The following is a 23,934-nucleotide window of genomic DNA, read 5'->3' on the forward strand; positions in this document are numbered from 1 at the left end:
GCAAGGGAAGTTCTCTTTAAAGAAATGAACCATTGTGCTCCCAATTGTGTCCCATGTCAGCCAAAGGATGTACAGTTTCATATACGTCTCTACTGTGCCAATGCAATAGGAGATGATTCAGATCACCACCCTGTGAGGTACACCCTGGAATAAGTAAGGTTCAGTTTTACTTTCATTATGGGCCACAGTGTGCATCTTGACACTGGCAGTATACTGTATAACTTCTGCAGATAGTTAACATATTCTAAGAAGACTTTGAGAGCCAGCATACAACATGGAATTAGTGCCATTCTTTAGGATATTCTTTAAGAGCTAAGGGTCCTTGTGCTGCGTTGTTACTCTTAAAGAATAATCATGTTTAGTCACAGCCTGGTCCTCCAAGTGAGTGCACTAAATCCTGTGTCCAAAGGAAATGCTGAACCAAAGAGAATCCTTTCATGATTATCTCCCACTGAATGTTTGTGACATTTTCAAACATGACAAATTGTTCCACATGTTTTTGGCTGGTGAAATTCACTTCTCATTTGCATAAACACTCTTTGCATGGTTTGCAATGTGCTCACTCCCATAATCCTTGGAGCAAAAACGTCACCTATCTCAATAGAAATTAATGAGATGAAGAAAAAAATCTCCTGGACTTGCATCAAGGTAAATATAGAATTATGACATTGTTGATGGTCAATGTCTGCATCATCTTGCTTGTAATCTGCCAAATAAAACAAAGAAAAGTTGTTGTTTTTTTAATCCAGATATCTCACTAAAAGACATGTCATTAAAGAATGTGTCTGGGACCTTTGCTGAACTTACATTCACCACTGATTCTGTTAGAACTCTCCAATGATGCATAGATACATGTGTTGCTGAATTATTTTTGTGTATGGGAGGAGGATCCACACTGCCTTTTCTAACTGACCTATTCAATATTTAAACTCAAGTACATTTGTGTGCAGTGTAATCTGTTATCTTAGTTACCATAATGCAGCTGGATGCACTAATAAAATTCACTATACTTTTGTACTTCTACTAAATTTGATCATGGAAGTTACAAACACTGTCATTTTTTGCAGTTATGATTTTTATGATGCAATTTCTAGCCATTGTAATATTCAGACTACTTGGGTTATAGTGAAGAACTTAAACAGAAATTAATAGAAAACTCAACGTTAGCTAGTTAGTTAACTAAGGATGCAAGCTCCCGTTATCAGTAAACATAATGTTAACTAACGTTAGCTTGCTGGATGACAAGTCAGCTTGACAAATGTCACAAATCATGAAATAACCTTTAACTGTATTAGATGCTGTTTAGAGACACTGGGTTAAATAATATTAATATCAGTTAATTAAATAGTTACTATAATTAATATTGTAACTACATTAATTATAGTTCACTTACCATTCTGTGTATACACTCCTGACAGGATGCCACCTCGGAGTTTTCACTGGAGCATCTTAGCCCAACCACTTCTCTGGAAACAGATGCTCTTCCGTAGGTCTTGTACCCCAAAAAAGCGTAATTGTACGGTTGCTTCAGTTGTTTCTTCAGGTTCAATGCTTTTAACCAAAGTAGAAGACCTTCATTTTAGGAGGTGCATAGAGATCGTAGGGAGCCTCTTATCTTCATTCAGCTCTGGTGTGTGGGTTATTGCCACAGCTTGCTCCCAGAACATTTGTGTTAGCTACTGTGAAAGCCCCTAACTGCACAACTGAAACCAGTTTTCCTAAATCCAAAAATAACTATTAACAAAATTAACCAATGTTATGAGACATTAAATGACCTTGCAGATAGATGAGGTCACAAACTAAAAATTAGCCCAGAACAGCTAGTTAACTAGCTAGCTAACAGCTATATACACATTAGCTAAAAAGAAATAATAGGATGATTAATATTTTGCAGTTAATGTTTTATAACCTTTTGAAACTTTTGTGCGTTTGAAAAGAATGGTTAGTTTCAGCACGTTTGAGCAAGAGTCAGTGTGTTAGTCTTGTCCTATTTTTCATGTGGTTATTTTCTATTTTCTAAGCGATTACGATAGGTAGTTCTAGATATTTAGCCAACTACATCTTTCTATTGTTAAATTTTTCTGAAACCTGCAAATATAATTAGTTAAGTAGTTAGCTAATTATTAACAATAATTTTCTAGGCTTTTGCTTTCTAATTACACGTACGTTGTTAGTGAAAGCGTTCAGTTCTAATATTTATTTCACAAGTTGGACATTTTGCAGCGTTTTGTGAAGAATTGGCTCTACAGTGCATTTGATCAAGAATCGTTAGCAGCATCCAAGTTTTTGCACAATCTTAAAAATCATTCCTAGAAAAACATGGTATTCTTGCTTGTGCATATTTCTCTAAAATGTTTGTTAGCTAGCCAGCAGGCCATATATGTCAGCCATTGAAATACATAAACCATGTTAGGAATCATTTGAGGAGGCATGACGCTGTCAGCTTCCCTTTCAAAAACTGTGGTTTGACATCTAACAGACGTTTGGGTCCTTTAGAAACCATGTATGTCAGAATCACATATCTAATGCTTTAAAATCTTTAAATCTTCAGTAGTGCGGGGGGTTTCCCATGTGTATAATTTGTAACCACGCCCCCCTGGGATAGCACACACCTGCACAGGGTTTAATGTTACATGATTGTCTATTTAAACCCCTGTCAGTGTGCGCTCGCGGTTGGTCATTGTCGCTATCTATGTATTTGTAGATGTAGCGGTAACATTTGTTTGTGTATTCACTATGTATGTGTTCTTCGTTTAATCTTAGGTGTGTAGTCATGATCACCGTAAGTGTTATATGTGAGTGCCACCGTTGTCGTGTACGTTGTATGTTAATAAACGTCATTCACAGTCGAGGGAGTCTGTGCGTCCTGCTCCGCGGCACTCGGGCCGACTACGTTACATCACGACATTGAAAACAAATTTGCTTCAGTTTAGAATATTCTAAAATGTACAACACAAGAAATAAAATTATATTTTGAAAAACTATGAAATGGAAAAAAGAGTAGATTTCTTAGAAATGGTTTTGTTAAAGGAGTAAGTCATCATTCCACCAAAAAGTAGCAAACAATATTTATGAAAATATTTTTTTTATTAATTAAATTTTTTTCTATGAAGTGCAGTTCACAAAAAATGAAGTTGCTTTGTAGTCCTCAAATGAACCAATTTACAGGGTCCCTCACAGGGAAACAGACGTTTAAAATTTAGCACAGAATTTCTGAAACATTCATGCCAGTAGGTGTCACTATAATGCCTGTTTCATAAGGTGAAGACAAATCATTGGAAATATGAGTTATTGCTCCTTTACGGATGAGTTACCAAGGCAGTACAACTCTATTCATAATGGATAGTTGTCCAGACCTTTAGGTGGGCAAAGTAACTGCCTTACAGTGTCTGGATTGATGACATGGGGTCTGTAGTATACTAGGGACTTCAAAAAGGTATGCAAGACTACAGCTGTGTATTGGTTGCTTTTAGGTTTACCAGTAAAGTCTTAATCTCTCCCTTTATCCTCTGGTGAAAGACTTGAGCAGTGAGGTGGATTTGTCAGGGCTCTGAATACTCACCCGAGTGTAACAATATATTGTGTATGGGCTCACAACCTTAGATTTTGCTAGCCAGCGAAGAAGACATTCATATCCACAATGTCAGTCATTTTCAGTTTAGAATTGATGAGCAGCACAACTCGATTATCAATGAACTGAGAGAGAATGATGGACGGCAGGATAGGGTACGTGCTATAAAGGAATGTTCATAGTAACCACCTGTCATTCTTTCACAAATTAAGCAAGGTTTTACCAGATCTTCTTCATGACTTGTTTGATGGAATTGTTCTATTTGAGTTATCAGCTTGCTTGAAAGAACTAATCACAAAGGGTTACCTCACTCTTGATACATTAAACAGTTGTATCGACTCCTTTCATTGTAGGGGCTCTGATAGGGTAAGCTGACCCCAAATAATTACCCAGTCTAGCTTTTCAAAGAAAGCACAGATGGGAATGGACACAAGAGTGTCCAGTAATGGTTGGTAGTTGTGTGCTTGATTCTGGGGCCTTTTAGGAAATTTTAATGCACCTAAGACAAAAAGTCAAGCTGGCCATGTCATATAAGTTTTCAGAAGAAAAGATTTTGAATCACAGACAGGATTACTCAGGGTCATTTCCTGAACTAAAATTGCAACTTAAACAGCACTATATAGAGCACAATCTGAAGCTAATTTGCTGCATTGGACCATTAGTATAGCTGTAGACTGTCAGATTTGAGATCTGTAGACTGTCAGATCTATTTTTAAAAGATAGTGAACAATATTCATAATTTCAGAAGTATTCTGCTCACTTTTTATGGTGGCCCACATCTCATTTTACCTTCCTTGTCTGTGAAGAATGTCAAAACTTGTAGTTTAGAAGGATTGCTGAAGAATGCAATTTAGAATTCAACTTAGGGTTAAGGGTCTAACAATGCAACTGGGCAGTGCTGGGGCTTGAACCATTCAATTACTAGTTGATAATTTAAACCACTGAGCTATCACTTCAACAAACAGGGATCTATTCACTTGCTGAAGATGATTTTAGCATTATCCATTCAAGCCCCAGTACAAGGAGCATTGCTGTAGTCATGGAGGAGCAGATCGTTCTGAATTATTTATATGACTTTCCCACTTAGGGCTGCCACCTGTCTGAATATGAGTGTCCAGTTTTGATTTGCTGAAAGGGTGGCAACCATATTCCCACTGATTTTGCTCTTCTCTTTTCCTCTTATCTACCCTAAACAGCTAAAATATACTTTTGAAGCAATTCAGAAATTGTTTATGCACCTTGGCCCCCAGTGCTCAGATAGGGTGCAGTCCTGATATAGCCAGGAGCCAGCCAGAAAAGTGCAGAAAAAGTGTATGTTGGCTTCTTTCAGGCTTTGCAAACAATTAACCCACCCCTTTCTCAAGTTGTACTTGCTGATTTGAGTTTTTTTTTATAAATGCCAAAAATGTTTATGCATAGTATTAGTAACAGCTATTTGCAGTTAGAATAATAAGGAATGATGAGTGAGAGTGATATTTGTTCTGCAGTGCATGTTTGCACTCCAAAAATGTATAGCTGTAAGTCTGAATGCCTCCTTGTAGTTAAATACAGGTCAGTGAGTTGCAAGTCCCAAGTTGCAATTATTATGTAAAAGTCTGCTTCAAAAAAATGTTCATGCCTTTTATTCTTATTAATGTTGCTACTTATGACCTTGTTCTTGTGTAAACTTGTTTATGCACTTAAATTCTTAATGAAATCTGTCAACTCAGCAAAAAATCTAGAGTTCTGTATAGCTATGTTTATAGTTTGCCAGCATCGATAGCAAGTCAGAAATTTAAGTTTAAATTCAGTCTGTGAGTACACCTGAATAGTAATGGTGAATTTGTTGAAAATTGTAAAAATGGACAGTACAAGTTAAAACATATCCTTCCTTTGGGTCAATGTGATAACATGCATGCTGGACAAGACACATACTGACAGCAGAACTGCTCCTACACTGCTACAGGTCCAAGCCCTATGCCAGCTACCGTTTGTGCTTTCAATAAATGTTCACAATGTCACCACTAAGAATGGAATGGAAAACAGATTAAAAACATGAGACAGAGAGATGAGTAAGACCAGATAAAACATTTCATATTATCATAGTCCAGCCTGCACACCACACACAGCCAGCCAGCAAAGTATGGGAGCACAACACAAAGAGAAAGACCAAGAGAAGAGAGACTGACCAGGGTCTCCTGAAATCTCAGAGGTTTTCTTTGCGATGCATCGGCAGCCATCGACATGCTCACACTGAGACAAAAATAAACATACACACTATCCTATGTCTGTATTACACACACGCGCACACACACATGCAAATACATTCACAGTCCTATGCTACAGCACCTGAAACACAGTAACTCACAAAAGCAACACACATTTGAGCTTGAGCAAAATTCACTTTTGTCTTATTCCTTAAATCAACATTTTAACTTTAAGGGAAAGATTTCCTTGGCATGCAATCTCCTCATCACTGCTTAAAAGTGCCCCAGAACTCAAACTATGGAAGCACAATATCTGCTTGGGTACCATGTTCATTCTCATATCTCCACAACAAAGAAATAAGAAAGGAATGAACGCATAGAAACTAAACCCAAGAAGACAGAACAGGTGACTCATAATCTGAAATGTACAAATTCAGGCTCTCTCTCTGTTTGTGTGTATGTGTGTCTGATTTAAAGTGATGATTCAGGCTTGTCTTTTTTTAGCTTCAGTGAGTGTCTAATTGCTGGTGTTACTTGCCTTGGCACTTATGCATTTATTCTCTCTCTCTCGCTCTCTCTCTCTCTCTGTATTGATGGATTTAGTTCCATTTGGATGACCTAGAAGTAGGAACACCAACAGGGGAGGGAGTTTCATCTTTAAGAGAATATTGGGACAAGATGGTGGAGAGGCTGTCCAACATCAGATCATGTAGCTGCTGCCTATTTAGTTTTTAAAACTAAGGTGAAAGTGTAGTTTACCAGGGGCAGGCCTATACATTATACAGCACATAGGAGGCCCAGGTTTTAAACATATTAGGTAAGAGGGTAGGCCCTGTATATTTATTTATATTGCATTGAGTTTTTAGTTAGGACAGCTGTTTAATTTCTCAGATGTTTTGGCTCAGGAAATAGGAGTTTTGGTTTTATTTCTTTTCATTGGTGCTGTCCACAGCCATACCTTTTGCATTGTTGTGCCCCAAAAGTAGCAATTTTTAAATCTAGGTAAATGTTTTCTATGCTCTTGCTTGAGCTCTTACACTAAATTGGGCAGTACTTTATTGTTTTTTGGTTTTTTTTAATTACTTTATTATTTCACTTTGGTCTTTTGATGTATTTTTAAAAAAATCTCATTATACCATTACTTAATTTTCTTTACTTTTCAAATTAAATAAATTATATTTCATTTTATATTTTATAAAAGATTTATATATATATATATATATATAGAATTGCTGCTGTGTATGAAAAGTACTATAAATAAGTTTGCTTTACGTAAATACTGAACATTGACTAGAGACCTAACTTTGTTACTGTTCAATTTATGTCTTTTTGTGTAATACACTTGTTGGTTCATGGAATTTGGCCTATTGTGTGATCAGTCAACCTCTCCTTACACACACTTTCCACACCTCATGTTTGTCCACTCACTCCGTAGACTTAACCAAGGGTGGTAACAACTGGCCATATCTGCCTTTATGCTAGCCTCCCAGCCACCATGGCCTCTGGCAGTGTGCTACACTATCAGGCTATCCGGTGCCCCACTGCTACTCCTTGGGTTTCCGAATTTTCCTTCGGGGGGTGGGGTGTTTTTGAGAGGATACTGCCTCTCATTAAGGTACCCCTGTAACATGAGGAGGGTGTGTATATATATTACTGGCCCACTGGAGGGAACATGGAAAGTTGCAGAAATACGGGGGACTGACAGAGATTGTAGAAATCTACCACAAACTTTTCCAGTAGTGATCGGGGCTGTGACCCCTAAGATGGAAGAGTGGCTCCAACACATCCCAGGAATTACATCATCAACCTCACTCCAGAAGAGTGCAATCCTAAGAAGGTCTAAGCTGCACCCTCAAATTCCCATGCCTCCGGTGGAAGCCCCACATGTGAGAAAAATCAAATATGACCAATTGCTAGAAAAGTGAGACCAGAATTTATTTTATTGTAAATAAATTATTTTTGATGAATAAATACTTTAAATAAGAAAAGAATATTTTGTGAACAGGTGCAGATCCAACCCTACTGACAACAGAAATAGGTAAACCTGCTTGAGGGCTTATATGCAGCTTGGTGCACAGCTATGTCATAACTAACACCCACCATAACACCAAATATGAAAACATTATGGCAGGCAATTGTAATAGGATCATGGGTAAATAACCATGATGGTGGACTTTCCATCAGTCACAGTAGATGAGAGAAACCTGAGAAAGGGTATGGAAGGAGCCGGAAAAATGCATCACCATGAAATCTAGACAGCGAGAGCTGAGAGGGCAGCTGGAGAAAAACACGTGTGTGAGTGAGGAGAAAGAAGAAAAGCACATGATTAAGCATCCTAAGTGCAACACTTTGATAAGCAGGGTGGAACAATAATAATTGTATCTAAAAAAAGAAATTGTAAATTAAAAAAATCATCAAAGCTTCAAAGCACATATTACCATTTAGTTACAATTCAAAGTGTAGTAACAGAGGTGGGTCGAGTAGCCAGAAACTGTAGTAAAAGTACTGTTATTTTAAAATAATAATTACTCAAGTAGAAGTAAAGGTAAAAGTAAGAAAATGTCTTCTAAAAATACTACTCCAGTAGCTAGTTCCTTCATGGGAACTCATTTAATAACACCAGCTCACTCACTCACTCACTCTCTCTCAGAGAGTTATAAAATATTTGTCCTAAGTAGATAGCTAAAAGCACTTTGGTAGATCACGTTTGTTAAATGTCAAACATGTAGATGTAAATATCATGGAACAAAATAGCTATGGTTGAAAGAGAAACTCTGAAAACATATTTGGATTCAGCTTGCAAAAGTACTTTATAAACAGCTGTTTCTTTGCTCTGGGCCTTTGTCCTACTTAGTTCATGTGTTATGTTTAAGATACATGAGGTTTTTCATATTTGCTAAATATTATGCATATGTCACAAGCATCACATTGTAATTGGTGATCACTTTATATTCAGAGCTCTTGTTCTAGGTCACTTACTAGACATTTTACTTTTCGTTATATTTACATTGCATTTAGAAGACCGATGTGTCAGACTGGCTGGTTAGCTATATCCTACGTTGCCTAAATAACGACTGCGTATGTATGACGTCGAAATAAATATCCATATATATAAAATCAATTACAAACCTTGTTTTTTATAACATTGAAACCTTTATTATCTTTGAAATATGCCTCAATATGAGTTCAGCTGCTGCATTTATTTTTCTGCTGCTTTGTAGTTTATAGCTACCTAGCTAGCCATTTTTCTTAGAATACAATTGATATCGGACCGCACTTTACTTTCATATTAGCGAGAGAGCATTATGTGTGAGCACCGGTTTCAGATATGTGAGCCTTACAGAGAAGGATATATTGTGGGCTACTTTTGATAAATGTAATCATTTGAATCTCATGCCGGAAAATGTGTCCGTTTTCTGTTATTATATCGGTATACTGTCCAGTTGTCTTAAGGGATTTAGGGATTTCACTTACCCTCCCACACTTGTCAAAATTATTTTAAAATGTAACGGAAGCAACGTTAAACGTATAACAGATTAAAAGTACATTTTTGACTTCGCAAATGTACTCGAGTAAGAGCATAAACTTCACTCTTTTAAAACAACTTTTCAAAGTAGAATTTTTTCAAAAGGTTACTTAAGTAAACGTAACGGAGGATATGTAGCCACCCATGCAGATTGCTATATACAATAGTAACAAGACAACCACGCTGAAATACACCTGTGTGTTTGCGAGAGAGAGAGAGCGAGAGAGAGAGAGAGAGCGAGCATTCAATGTTCACTTATAAAATAAAAATTTACTAAAACAATAATACAGAGAGAGAGAGAGAGAGAGCGCAAGAGAGAGAGCGTGTGTGTGTGTGTGTGTGTGTGTGTGTGTGTGTGAGAGAGAGAGTCCAATAGCAAAGCAAAAGAAAATCACAGCTGTGGGCAGACATACACACAATAAACACTCACACCCAAAATACACGAGAAACAATACCATTACAAGAAGTGCAAGCAATATAATTTTTATTCTAAGACAGTTTGTTTTACAAAAATATTACAAATGACTGAATAACAATATTATCCCATAGCACCCTCCAGAGGTTGTTAGAACAGTTAATGGCAGTGAATGAAGTCAATCAAATATTGCCTACAGCTTATATTAGTGAGCCATTTATTTATGTTGGGTGGGTAAGAAATAGAATGTATATTAAATATTCCTCTGAAAACATCCGAGTTTGTCACTTTCAGGGCTGTTACACACAATGTTCTCATGTACTGCTTCTGATTAACTGTTGAAAAATATAAGAACCAAAACAGAATGGAGGTTTCATTTCAATAACATAGTGAACTATCTATTAAGGAGCACTTCCACAGCTCCGACCCCCACCGCATGTGGATGGCCATCCAGTCCATCACACACTATAAATGACCCTCACCAACTCTTCCATCTAGCAGTGCCTCACTACCGGATGAGCTTAATCAGTTTTACGCTTGTTTTGATCACAGCAATAGACAACACACTATATGGGATGGGTCTCCTATTCATAAGGGTGAACCTCCTATGTTATCCACTGAAGATGTGCGTTCAGTACCAAGCAGAGTAAATGCACGGAAAGCCGCCAGCCCTGATGGCGTTCCAGGATGTGTCCTCAGAACGTGTAGAACAGCTAGCTCAGGTCTTTACTGACATCTTTAATCTGTCACTGGCTCGGGCTGCTGTTCCAACATGCTGGAAGACATCCACCATCATGCCGGTCTTCTGCAGCATGTCTGAATGACTTCCGCCCTGTTGCACTCACACCCATCGTGATGAAGTGCTTTGAGAAACTTGTTCTCAGTCATCTGAAGGCCGGGCTTCCCACCATCACTGGACCTCCGCCAGTTTGAGTATCGTACAAACAGATCGACCGAGGATGCCATTTCTACTGCCCTTCACTCTGCCCTCAGCCACCTGGACAATAGGAACACCTACGTACGTATGCTATTCATTGACTTTAGCTCTGCTTTTAATACGGACATCCCTACTAGGCTAGTTACCAAGCTCAGTGACCTGGGAGTCAATACCCCTTGTGTAACTAGGTTTTGGATTTCCTAACCAACAGACCCCAGGCTGTGAGGTTGAGCAGTCACATGTCCTCCAGCCTCATTCCGAACACTGGCGTGCTGCAGAGCTGTGTGCCTCTGCATAGATCTAACATCATCATTAAGTTTGCAGATGGCACAACTGTGGACACATCAGCAATGATGATGAAACAGCCTACAGGGAGGAGATCCAGCATGTGGCAACCTGGCGTTCCACTGATAACCTCTACCTCGTCACCAAACAGGCCAAAGAACTCATTATGGACTACAGGAAGACAAAAGGCTGCACACACTCTCCTGTTCATATCAACGGAACAGAAGTTGAGAATGTTTCCAGCTTCAAGTTCCTGGGTGTCCACATCTCTGAGGATCTTTCGTGGACACTTAACACATCTTATCTTTTTAAGAAGGTGTACCAGTGTCTTTATTTCCTGAGGACCATCTGTCTCCTCAGATCCTGACTAACTTTTATCGCTGTACCATCGAAAGGGTTCTGACCAACTGTGTGATAGTGTGGTATGGCGGCTCCACTGTGGCTGAGAGAAAGGCCCTGCAAAAGGTGCTCAGTGCATCATTGGTGCACAGCTCCCTGCCATCGGAGACATTCACCACCAGCGCTGTGTGTGCAGAGCACACACCATCATCAGGGACTCTTCCCACTCAAACCACACAGTTTAACCTCCTACCATCTGGAAGGAGATACAAGAGTATCCGTGCTAGAACCAGTCGGCTTGGGTCCAGCTTCTTTCCTTTCACCATCACTTTACTTAACTCTACAATATGCCGATAAATACCCTGGACTTATTTATATTTAGCATTCACCATACTGGATACAGTGTATGTACATCACACACTACTGTTTATATCCATCCTGTACATACTCTATATATAAACAATTTTTACATATATATTTTATATATAACACCATAGTTACATACTTAGGCACATTCTGGCACTCTTCTGTTTTGCACATTGCTACTATTTGCACTTCTTGTAGATGCTAACTGCATTTTGTTGCCTTGTACTTGTACTGAGCAATGATAACATTAATTCTCTCTCTATCTATCTATTTTAAATGTGATAACTGCATTCACAGAAGCAGTACATCAATACTACTCTGAGCCTGTGGAACAGAGACCACAAATTTGTCACTTTCCATTAACACTTAAGGACTTAGATAAGTTTTTAAATATCTATTTTTCCAGAAATAAAAACATCTTTGGATTAATGTAAGGGTAAACTTCACCTCCTAGGATTTATAATACAATTAAGTATTCATATAAAAACTTCAGTAATTTTCTCTCAAATTTTCTGATATAATTGACCTTTTATATGAATACCATATATCAGATGACAGACATCAGATAAAGGTATTTCCCTAAACTTATGGAATGTATTTCTTTAAATTAATAAAAATAATAAAGTAGGCAAAATGATTATGCCCTGAATGATCATTGTCATATTATTTTGCATGTTAACAAAAATATTAGCATCACGGGGGGGGGGGGGGGGGGATGAAACATACAATTAAACAAAAGATATAGTAAATATATCTGATAAAACAGGCTTTCAATGCAACAGATTTCATGCATTAAGGATGAGCAATATGAAACGCAGTGATGCTGGAGGATGTGAGAGAGATCAGTGTTAAAGGCTGGTTTTTTTTTGCCTTCATTACTCATAGTCAAACACTGCTAAACTGCAGAATTTGGGAGAGAGACATTACAGATCAGTGAAAGGGCAAGGAGGTGTTCATTTAAAGCAGATATTTAAATCTCACACATCAGTTTTAAAATAAGACATGGAGAGAGTGAGCAATGTCCTGAGGTCTAATCTTAAACTGCAACCCAGAGGAGAGCTACGACTAAGCATCTTGTCAGACCTCAGACACAATGGGATGCTGACAGAAAAATAACAGTTGGTATCTGACTATTTGCCTATCATTGATAATGATGTCAATATACATTTCTCCAATCCCTTAAAAAACATAAATGGAAAAAGGAAATGCTGACTAATCCTAAGATTTCAGATCCAGCCAAGCATAACAGCAATACTGGCCTTTGCCTTATGTCTGAAGCAGGCTACATCTGCCATTTGAACAATACAGTAACGCAGACACTGTAACGTGCTGAATAGTGGCTTTGTTGCAGAGACTGTGGAGTGTGGAATACTGTGGAGAGTACAGCACAGGCAAGCTATATGCAACACATTTACTCAGAAAGTGCACAGAGAAAAAGAGGAGGGGTCTAAAAGTGAAAGAGTGGAGGGAGCGTGAAAGGACTCCAGTAACAACCCCTAAAGGAAAATGAAAGAAAAACTGCAAAAAGTAAAAAGTTATTTAAAAAGTTAAAAAAAAAAAATCATAAGTGAACATAATAAAGTAAGATAAAAACTGTACACAGTTCATGTGTTCCTACAAAATTGATAAAAATATAACTCTATAAAAACTAAATTTAAAAAGAGACAAAAAAGGGCTAGAATCCTGTTTCTTAAACTTGTGACTGGTAAACCAAGCACAAATAAAAACAGATTTTAAAAAGCACCATGAAGCATTTTTAGATTTCAAAATCATATATTATCTATGAATCTATAAAAACAATGACTGATATTTACAAACACTTGTGTGTCTGGATTTATTAATAAAAACACTTCCCTTCCATTGTCTCTTCTATAAAATCTGTATACAAACAAGCAGTTGCTGGTTGAATGCTTTATAAAGCAGAAATGGCAAGTGCTTCTATACTTGGCCCAATATCAAGGAAACGAAAAGAGGGTAAATATTATGCACAGCACAGAATGCAGCACACTGTGTGCGCGTTTGCATGTGTGCTTTAAGGAATGAGTCTGGAACCTTTGCCATTGCCTTTAAGAAATGTAATATTGCAGGCTCTGAATGTTTTCATATTCAAGTACTTTTACAGCAACACAGGAGTGTCCATGTATGTATGCGTGTCTCTAGTTACTTGGGCAGTACTTGGGAAAGAGGTAAAGATCTTTGCAGAGGGAGCTGGTGAATTCAGACATCTCTTTACAGCGATGGTGAGCTGAACCTGGAGCATAGCCCTCTCTCTCCTTAATTTGCCCATTTACCTACAGGAAAAACATTAAGAGGCAGTCTTACATGTTCCATGCATGTAACTTTCGTTTTCATTGGTTGGTTTAAAAGCTGTGTGTGTGTGTATGTAATTATTACCTGCACCAGTATATCAGATAAATGTGTGTCTCTGGCTCTCTGTCTCACAGCTGCGTTGAGTTCCTGAATGAACCATGAACCTTTCTTTGTGTTCCTCATTGCAGCCGTACCTGAGTTCACACACAATCATGTGATCAGCTAATTAAATTATTTATTTATTCCGAAAATATCACGTGTTATTAAATATGTTATAATAGTTGCTGGAGATCATGCAAGTGGGAAAACACATTGAAAGTGTCTATAAATACAAATACATTCACACATGCTCTCAAAGACATAAAGGGATACACACTGAAACCTTTGAGAGTGGCAAATCCGCAGATCATATCGGATCTCTGGGGCAGTTTCACCCGGAGTCTGCCGCTCTCGTTCTCCTCCCTCACTGCCCTCTGTATCTCACTCTTTTCATCTCTACCCGCATCCCGCTGCTCACAGCCTGAAGTCTGAGTTTGATCATCACCGTCCAGCTGGTCCACTCCACCGTCCATCTCCTCTGAAAGTGGAAGCAATGATGATACTGTGTACTGATAGGTCCATGCTACCAAAACATGCCTTGCCAGTATATCACTAATGATTTTAAATGAGTGCAGCTCAGTAAATACACTAACCTCCTCTACATGCCTGAATGAAGAACATTTTTGGCTTGTTCTGAAGCATTGGGCAGTGAGCATTATCAAAGCTCTCAAACACCCAGTCCAACTGTGAGAGAGACAAAGAGAGGGGAGAGAGAAAGAGTGCCACAGAAAGAACGTGATAGAGAAGATCAAGAACACACAAAGTATATGGCAAATTAAAATAACAGTGATTTATTATTCTACACCTTTCCAATCAGAAGCCAAATGGTCTACTAACTGCAACCAATGTGGAGTATTTGTTCAGACCCACTGAGTGCAGTTCTCAGACCGAGTGGGGCTGAGGAGGAATGAGCAGGAATGAGCAAAGGTAAAGTACCTCCAGCAGCTGGCCATCAATGCCGTAGATGGAGCCCTCCACTCCGTGAGACAGCAGGCACACAGCACAGCAGTCAGACACTGCATGCTCAGGTCTCTGCACAAACTGTTCTATACAGCCACGCATTGCCTGAGAGAGAGAGAGGCAGAGAGAGAATTTGATGTTCACTACTTATATAATAAAAAATTACTAAAAAAAAATAATACAGTATCCACTCTAGTGACTGCAGTAATACACAGAATTATAAGTTTATCAGACATACCTTTGCTTTCACACAAATTGTACATTCAAACAAGCCAAACATGAGCTGACTAAATCTGTGGTATAAATTAGGCAGACCACCACTTCTAGCATCAATCATGGGCAAACAGAATGACATAAGTGACATGACAGCATTATAGTTGGCTCTGAACATATCGACCCTAGTATATCTCAACACCGTTCATCCTGGGCTTTTCTTGTACAGCTATTTCAAGGGTTTACTGTGGTCCAAAAAACTAAGTGGTCAACAATCATAGGGATCGAAATAGCTTCTAGATCACAGGAGTCAATGAGAATACAGAAAGTCATGTAAGCAAATTATAGTTGGCTCTGAACATATCGACCCTAGTATATCTCAACACCGTTCATCCTGGGCTTTTCTTGTACAGCTATTTCAAGGGTTTACTGTGGTCCAAAAAACTAAGTGGTCAACAATCATAGGGATCGAAATAGCTTCTAGATCACAGGAGTCAATGAGAATACAGAAAGTCATGTAAGCAAATGTACAGTCCACAGCCCGCCAAGTCACATCTGAAGTCGACACTGGTGTCAAGAATATAATTTCAGCAGGCACCATTTTAAATATGTCTGGAATGGTTTATGACAGCCAAAGCCCATGATGGGTGCCGATGTCAGCGAACAAGAAAGGGCACAGGAGCGTCATGAATAGACTGCTTAATATTAGATAAACGTTGTCTGGCCAGATGAATTCAAGCAAGCAAGTTCATGGAGCTCCCCTGTATGGTCTCATTAGTACAAGCCAATGGAACCAGTGAAAGTGAAAGACAGCAAAAGGAATCTATTCCTGGATCACATTAGGGACACCAACACCAATGGAAGAACATTCAAAAAGTAATATGCATACAAAGAAATTTGTATAAAATGTAGAAATAGTATGCATACTCAAAATTAGTATGCAAAAGTAGTATACTTTTATTTTTAAAGGATGCAAAGGGGTATATATATTCAAAATAGCATGCAAAGTAGTATACATGCAAAACATACATTGAACAACCACAGCATTAAAACCACTGAATAACATTGATTATCATAATACAATGGCACCTGTCAAGGGGTGGGATATATTAGGCAGAAGGTTTTTGTAGTGTGTTGGAAGCAGGACAAATGGGCAGGGATAAGGATCTGAGCAACTTCCTCAAGGGCCAAATTGTTATAGCTAGATGACCGGGTCAAAGCGTTTCCAAAATGACATGTCTTGTGAGGTGTTTCCAGTATGCATATGTGGGATATAGTAGAAAATCATCTGATCCATGGAGGTCCTACCTCACAAATTATAGTAATTAAAGGATCTCTTGCTAACATCTTGGTGCCAGATACTATAGTACACCTTCAGAGGTTTTATGGAGTCCATGTCTCAACGGGTCAAGACTGTCCTGATCGTGCGACGCAGGCACAATATTTGGGAGGTAGTGTTAATGATATGGCTGATGAGTGTAAGTGCACACTCATTAATATGCAAATTAGTATGTTAAAAAAGGAGGCAAGTAGTTACATAAAACAAGCGGGCAGTCAAAGTATGCTATAAAAGGATTAGAATATGCAAGACAAAAGATCTCTATAAATGTCACAGGGATCACAATCATAAACAAAACACAGGGAATGCTAACATACAGATCTACACATAAACAAGCTAACTAGGGATAATCACAAGACAAGGTAAGCACAGCAAAGTTTACAAACTCTCAAACTATACAGCAGAACACCAATTCAAAAATGAGCTTGGGCAAGCCACCGTCTTCTTCCAGCTGGGTACTTATATAAGCCACAGCAATCACTCAACGAGGGGCGGGGCCAGCAACGAGGTGCACAGTCAGTTCCAAATCCCGAACTGAACCAGGAGCACATTGCAGCACTCCAGGAGTGTAACACATGCATACTTCAGAAAAGTATACAGTTACCAGTAACTGGTGATCCCATGGATAGAAACAGCTTGAGGATCAGAGGGGTCAAGGAGGATGATGAGAATCATGAAAATAAACAGAGGCCACAACCAGGTAAATAAAATCTCAATTCAACACTGGTGAACAGAATGTCATCCCAAAATGCATCACGTATCTGACTTTGTCCTCATTGAGCTACAACAGGTGAAAGCCATGTCAAGTCCTGATGACTGAAAAAGGTTTTAAGCAACATCCATGTCCATGAAGTCCATAGAGCCCTCCTATTTGGTGACAATAGTACAAGCTGGTATAGGCAATGTTTCCCTGGAAAATAGTAGTGCTACTGATACTCATTACAGAATTGTAATAGGTCTTAATGGCAATATGTATCTGCACATTGTTGTTGACAAATTTCATCTCTTCTTTGTAAAGTTATCCACACACAAATGGACAATTCCAGTATAATAATGCACACATGTATCATGTATGTATCACAGCCAAATTGCTCCAGGAACATGAGGAATTTTCATTACTTTGGTAGTCTGCACAATTTCTAAATCTCAAGGCTACTGAACATCTCTGAAATGACGTGGAAAGGGCTGGTTTCAGCAAAATTGCAGATGTCCAATACGTAGCAACTGCACAATGCAGTTGTTTCAGCATGGTACAACATTCATGCTTAACTGAGGTTCTGAAGAATTGGGCATTCATGTTATGAAGACCAAAGGAGATGTAACATGCTACTAGAAAAATGTAATGACCCATTCACCATCAACAGACAAATTACAAAGTACTGTCTAATAAATAGCAACAGACAATGCACTCTGCAAATGTTTAATCCTTAATCTCCTGACTTTTTTGCTGGTCTGAAAAAATAGGAGAGGCACCTGGACAGTGAGGTCTTTGTGCACGCTGACTGTGAAGTCCAGTTCAAAGAAGAGTCTCCTCAGCACCTCTTCATCCACTTCTCCTCCTCTGCGTGTGTCCAGCTCAGACAACTTAGGCTCAAAGCGCACATTACTCACAACAAGTGCGAGGCCCCGTGGACTGGAGCACATTGGGTAGGCCTGAGGACACAGACCGAGTCACACCGAGACACATTTCTGAAGACAAGAAATGTGTCTCGGTGGCAAGAGATCAATTGTTAGCTGAAAGGTAATGAAAGTTGTGCACTGTTGCCAGTTTGCAATAAGAGTGAGCGTGTGTGTCTACACTGTGGTAAAGGGAGAACTCAGGTGTGTGTCAACAAATGTATAGGTCTGTATACCTGTGGATTGAGACATAGAATACAGATGTGTATGTTATTGTGTGTATACCTGTGCACAGTGGGACAGGTAGAATTCAGGTGTGCAGGGCTGTACTGCAGTGGTCCCAGGACTATCAACATCCAAACACATCTCCATAGACTCTATCAAAGAAAGTAATAAAAAAGAAAGACAAAACACACCGGTAATATGTACATCTTAGGAGCAATTGGTGCTACTGATGGGTTAGAAATGTACTCAGAACTGCCTTTCTGCAACTTTTTCTGGTAGATAAAGTACAGAGAGCTCATTGGCAAATCTTTGTGAATCCCCATCATGCCTGAACTACTCAAGGGAGTGAGGTTAAATGGTTGTTTTCAAAATACAAAGTACAATATAGCAATGTTTATAACAAAATAAAAGGCATTAAATTATATATCTTTATTTACTCTCTCTGTTTGTCTGTCACAAACATTCTTACCCTGGGTGTGAGTTCTTTTGGCAGGCACTGCACACTCCTGAGTTGGTAGTGGAAGTGTAGAATCACAAAACCTCTACAAATAATAAGAAAAAACAAACAGACAAACAAAGGCACCAGCAAGATGAAGTCAATCCACACAGTGCAAGTCTAACATTCAACACACTAGATTCATCTCTCATACAAATCAGTATGTCATGTATAAATGTATATGCTTTGTCTTTCTACTAACCAGCTTTGGAGAATTAATTTCTGAGCAACCACATTTGGTTTGGGTTTGTGACTCATTTAAAGTAACAAGAAGATTCCCGGCAGCATAGGTGTGAGAGCAAATGTTTTCCTGTCTCTTGCTCCAAAAAGCTGCAAGAATTTGGCTTAATATTTTCAGTTGTTCACTCTACTGCATGGCTAATAAAGTCTCATCTGTTTACATAAAATTTACTTTATGTTTACTTAAAATGTCTTTATTGGGACATCAAAAGCAAAGAATGATCCTATATTGGTAATTTTACTTTGAAAGTTGATATGTAGAATTAAATTTAAAAAAAAAGTTCTGGTTACTGATTAAGCAAGAGATTCCAGAGGAACAAACATTGCCCATGTTTACACATGCTTCTCAAAGAGATCATAAAACCCAACTGCAGGAAAAACTTACAGAATGAGCACATACAATGTCAATTACAGTTATGATCAGCTAAGAAACCAAATAAAGCAAGCATTTATTTAGAGCTGAGGCAACTAACTGATGACATCAATAATATCAGTAACAAACATGGCTGGCAATTAATTTTATTACAATTAATTAGGCTACTACAGAGCAAGCTCTGACATTTATTGAGATAGTAGAGGGTAGAGGCTACACATGTGGAAAGTGGTGCACAACGTTTTGTATTTTGATATCACCAAAAAATAATTTGTACTTACATGATACAATAGCACCAAAGTCAAGCATAAGATACTGAACAGAAAGGTTTATAGAACAAATGGCAGAAACTATTAAACAATAGCACATTAAATAGGGGCTCAACCATGTAATATTTTTTGAAAACTCCAAACTTTATTACCATCAATCATTAATGCACCACTCTTACAAGTATTCATAACACATTCATAAAACACACCTAACTCTTGAATCTTACCTGTATACCTACACTGATTTCAACAAATGTGCCTCTCTTGTCTACATCTTGCTTTTCCTTACTTGTTGCATCATTGACTGACACAGTGAACAGGGGTACCGCACCCTCTTTATTATCATCATCTCCCTTACTTTCTTTGTGCCTCTCTGTCTGTACATGTTGTATATTAATTAAGATTAATCATCTTTTTACAGCTGGTTAAGCAAATATGACTCAAAAAGGCAATGTCTTAATGATGCATATAGATTATCTATATGACAGAGAATCTTTATAACAATGGGTTCTTTCTGCTCTCTGATTAGCTTTACACAGGATTATAGGCACAGCAGCATGTATAACCCCCACCTCACCTTTTTAGCAGATGTGCTGTCCTGTTTGAATGAGATGTCACCCTCAATTTCTGTGGATGAGCTCTGCAACCACATACATCCATTATTCTTCAACTCCCATCATCACAACTCTTGCCTCTTTCTAATGTTTCTAATTAAAACTGATGTTACATTCTCTACAGTGGGTGTTGCTCTCTTACCTCTTGGTCTCTGAAACTCATGAGCAGCTTGCAGAGGTGCTGCTGCTCAGTCCCTCTGAGAGCTGTGCAGAAACTGCTGAAGGCTCTCGGGCCACGCTTTGGCAAGATTAACAGCAAACGCGAGCTCCTCTTGAAGGATATCGGCTCGTTCTGCAGGATTCAAATTTTGGAAAAGTCACCATCACTACAAACACTTTAATTTGCTTCCTGTCTCACACAGATATTCAGGGTATATATATAATGCCCTCTCAAATGAGCAACTGCCCTGAACGGCTGACCTCAGGTACACAAAACTTTAACTCCAGTTTAATATTTTAACTACATACTTTGTAGTGAAACCAATTGTGTTTTAAATAAATTGTTAAAATAGGTTTTCAAAGTAGCACCCAAAAACCTACAGCAGTAGTTAATTGTGCCTTACCAGAATAGTTTCAGCCATGCCTTCAGTGAGAACATCATCAGCCTGCAAAATCTGGATGAGCAGCTCATCTACCACCATGTCTTTCAGAAGCTGCACCGAGTTCTTCTTCAGTGCCTGCCTATCTCGGGCTTTCATACCACATTCCCCAAGCATGGTACTGGGGGGGTTAAGTTTTAAGTATTAAACTTAAACGCTAGTGAAAGTAATACTTAATGAGACAGCCAACATTGCTAGTAACAATTATTTCAGGTACAACTAGGAAGTTAAAAATTGTTATGAATAATATTTTATATAATTTTTCAAAACCTAACGCTGGTTCCTGCAACGTTAACGTGCAAATATTGGAGCAGCTTGAAACTGAGACACAAGAAGACAACTTGACAGAAGACAGTAATGGTGAATAATAAATAACATTAACATCCAGGTAACTAGACGTACCAGCTCTTTAGCTAGCTAGCTAGCTAGTTAACTAACAAACGCAATAAAACTAAGTGTCAAGTGTCAAAACACTACTAAAATTGTAAGCTATCTAAGATAGCTACTGTAGTAATTAGCCTACTGCAGCTAGACTAATAATCTAGCGAGCTAGTTATCTTAGATAACTACATTTATTCAATTATCAGTAATCCATTTTGACCTCTATGTTAGGTGAAATAGCTAGTTAGCCATACTATACTAGTAGTTGGCTAGCTAACTATATAAATGAAAAAGAAAAAAAACAGACACTCCTAAAAATAGTTAACCTAGTTAAGATACATAACCTATGTAGTTAGCTACACCTATAATAACAGGGACATGTTACAGCGAATCAGATATGTAAAACAGTTCTGAAAAAAACAACTTTTTGCCAACTGTTTACAACAGTTTGAATAGCTAGCTGGCTAGCTAACCTAGTTATCTAAGTACGCCCAAATAAAGCAAACTAACGATGGACACAAGGGCGACAGAAACTGGAACTTCTCTAATATTACTTTAGCTATCTGTCTACTAGCTAGCAAGCGGGTAAGCTACAGGGGAGCTAGCTAGTTAACTAACTGTTTTATTGTTTATTTTAATAAAAGGTAGATATCCTAGCAAGCTAAGCAGTTAGCTAAGCTACTTAGCTAAAAAGAAAACAATAGTTACCACACAATGCATTCAGTTAAAATGAATCACCTAGCGTTGATTCTGTACAGAAAGCATTAAAATGTCAGCCAGGGTTTCTGGAAAATTTGACAATTTTAAAAAATAATTGACAGTAAAAGGACTATCCAGAAGCAACTTCCGCGCGAACAAACAGCGAATGAGAACCTGGTTCTGCTTTAGTTCTTGGGTGGCATTAACACCATAATGTATTATTACTGCCCCACACTGGTGTTATAAAGTTTTATTCTGTTAACTAGTATTGGACAACAGCTATTATTAGCCATATACAAGGCAGGTCATTTTATTGGCCGTTTTCCTCGAATAGATTTAGGGCACAGTTCTACAGTCCCGAACCTTAGTTGTTCAAGTAAAATTATAAAACTTGGGTGCTTTAGTTCTTTGGAATTACAGAGATGATGAATAATAATTATTAGGTTACTAATATCTTCTTTTAGACGGAACACATAAGTATTTTTTATTAGCAGGACGAGGCATAATAATTATTAGGCTACTAATATCTTCTTTAGATGGAACACAAGTAGTTTTAAATTAGCAGGACAACGGTTGGGATATTCAGTGCATTAAGTTAGGACCATACTTCATGGTTGGTAGGTTTATATTAAACATTATACACTTAAAGGTGAGGTTGTCAGCAGTGATGCTGGAGTTTTTAAACGTATCAATGTCACTACTTGGTTGAGTGGTCCACCACACAAAAATATCAGTAGTATCAGAAACTAACCATTTGAGGGCTTGGACTCACATGGGCGAGGGTGACACATGGGCTCACCAAAATTGGAAAATACAAGATTGAAAGAATGTTGCCTGGTCTGATGATCCTTGATTTCTGCTGTGACATTTGGATGGCAGGGTCAGAATTTGGTGTTAACAGTATCACTGCATGGATCCATCCTGCCTTCAATCACTGGTTCAGGTGGTGTAATGGTGTGCAGTATATTTTCTTGGCACACCTTGGGACCCTTAATAGCAATTGATCATTGATTAATTGCCACATCTTACTGTTTTTCACCCAAAATATTACTTGCAACCCTCTGGTTCCAGTGCCCTTGCACTGATAGTTGGAGAAGAGCTAACACAAACTAAGCATGGCAAAATATTGTCCTTAGATATGCACCTACAAGATATTTCTAATAAAGGTTTCTATTAAGTGTGCGTGTGTGTACATGTAATTTCTTTCCAGGCTTTATATTCTGAGGGATGGCTAGATTAAAACATCAGGCAATAATATGAACATTTGCTACAAACCAGCTTGGTTGTACTAAATGGAATGGGATGGGCCCATGTGGTCAAAATGAATAAATGTGACTAATTGAATAAAAACAAAGGATTTTCAGAAATTGGAGTGGCCACATAACCTTAGGCCATACACAGATTGCCTTTGAGAGCTTTGAGATGAAGACTCAAGAAGCTTCAATTCATCAGCCCTGATTCTCCTAAAGTTTTCTCCAGTCTTTGACATGGTCAACAAAATGTTCCCTTAGCTATCTTCACCAGTCTTGGATTCAGTGATTCAGTATGGAAGTGGTTCACACCCTACCTGGAGCCACAGTCATAGCAGGCAACATGGACTTATCTTCACAGCTGGCTTCCCACAAGGAGCTTCTTCATCTTTTCTTCCCCTCTATACATCTGATTTTGAGTGATAATATCCTTTCATGTCTTCCCTTAAGTTTTGCTGATGACATGCAACTTGACATCTCCCACTTCCATCATGTACATGCATTTCATCTCAGCATGTCTTGATACCTTAAACTAAATTACAGCAAAACTGAATAATACATTCCATGTCCATTCTAGGATCTTGTGAAACAGCCCTGATCAACATATGTATGTATATGAAAAATG

At 38.3% G+C, this 23,934-nt stretch overlaps 1 protein-coding gene across 3 annotated transcripts; it reads right to left on the reverse strand.

The window, feature by feature from the left end:
* Nucleotides 1–13,091: 13,091 nt before the first annotated feature.
* Nucleotides 13,092–22,239, reverse strand: casp2 (caspase 2, apoptosis-related cysteine peptidase). 3 transcript variants are annotated; one of them, XM_027006726.2, is made up of 12 exons: nucleotides 22,099–22,239; nucleotides 20,944–21,100; nucleotides 20,523–20,672; nucleotides 20,344–20,406; nucleotides 18,858–18,930; nucleotides 18,449–18,540; nucleotides 18,020–18,199; nucleotides 14,971–15,099; nucleotides 14,628–14,718; nucleotides 14,318–14,512; nucleotides 14,020–14,129; nucleotides 13,092–13,916 (listed from the first exon to the last, which is right to left on the reverse strand). In XM_027006726.2, the coding sequence occupies exons 2-12, from the start codon at nucleotides 21,094–21,096 to the stop codon at nucleotides 13,782–13,784; spliced, it is 1,371 nt and encodes a 456-aa protein (XP_026862527.2). In that variant the 5' UTR covers nucleotides 21,097–21,100; nucleotides 22,099–22,239; the 3' UTR covers nucleotides 13,092–13,781. The 3 variants fall into 3 exon arrangements, with proteins under 3 accessions (XP_026862527.2, XP_026862525.2, XP_026862526.2); XM_027006724.2 differs by having other exon boundaries at nucleotides 14,312–14,512; XM_027006725.2 differs by having other exon boundaries at nucleotides 14,312–14,512; nucleotides 22,069–22,239.
* Nucleotides 22,240–23,934: the final 1,695 nt, after the last annotated feature.

This window comes from Electrophorus electricus, chromosome 10 (assembly GCF_013358815.1).
Source record: "Electrophorus electricus isolate fEleEle1 chromosome 10, fEleEle1.pri, whole genome shotgun sequence".
Classification (NCBI taxonomy): Eukaryota; Metazoa; Chordata; class Actinopteri; order Gymnotiformes; family Gymnotidae; genus Electrophorus; species Electrophorus electricus.

What these genes read in the sequence shown, in the direction of transcription:
- casp2 (XM_027006724.2), bottom strand. Translation starts at nt 21,096, where the DNA reads ATGCTTGGGGAATGTGGTATGAAAGCCCGAGATAGGCAGGCACTGAAG. An exon ending in GCATGGCTGAAACTATTCTG is followed by an intron (nt 20,673 to 20,943) that starts GTAAGGCACAAT and finishes TGAATCCTGCAG; the next exon opens with AACGAGCCGATATCCTTCAA. An exon ending in TGCCACTCTCAAAGGTTTCA is followed by an intron (nt 14,130 to 14,311) that starts GTGTGTATCCCT and finishes GTGTGAACTCAG; the next exon opens with GTACGGCTGCAATGAGGAAC.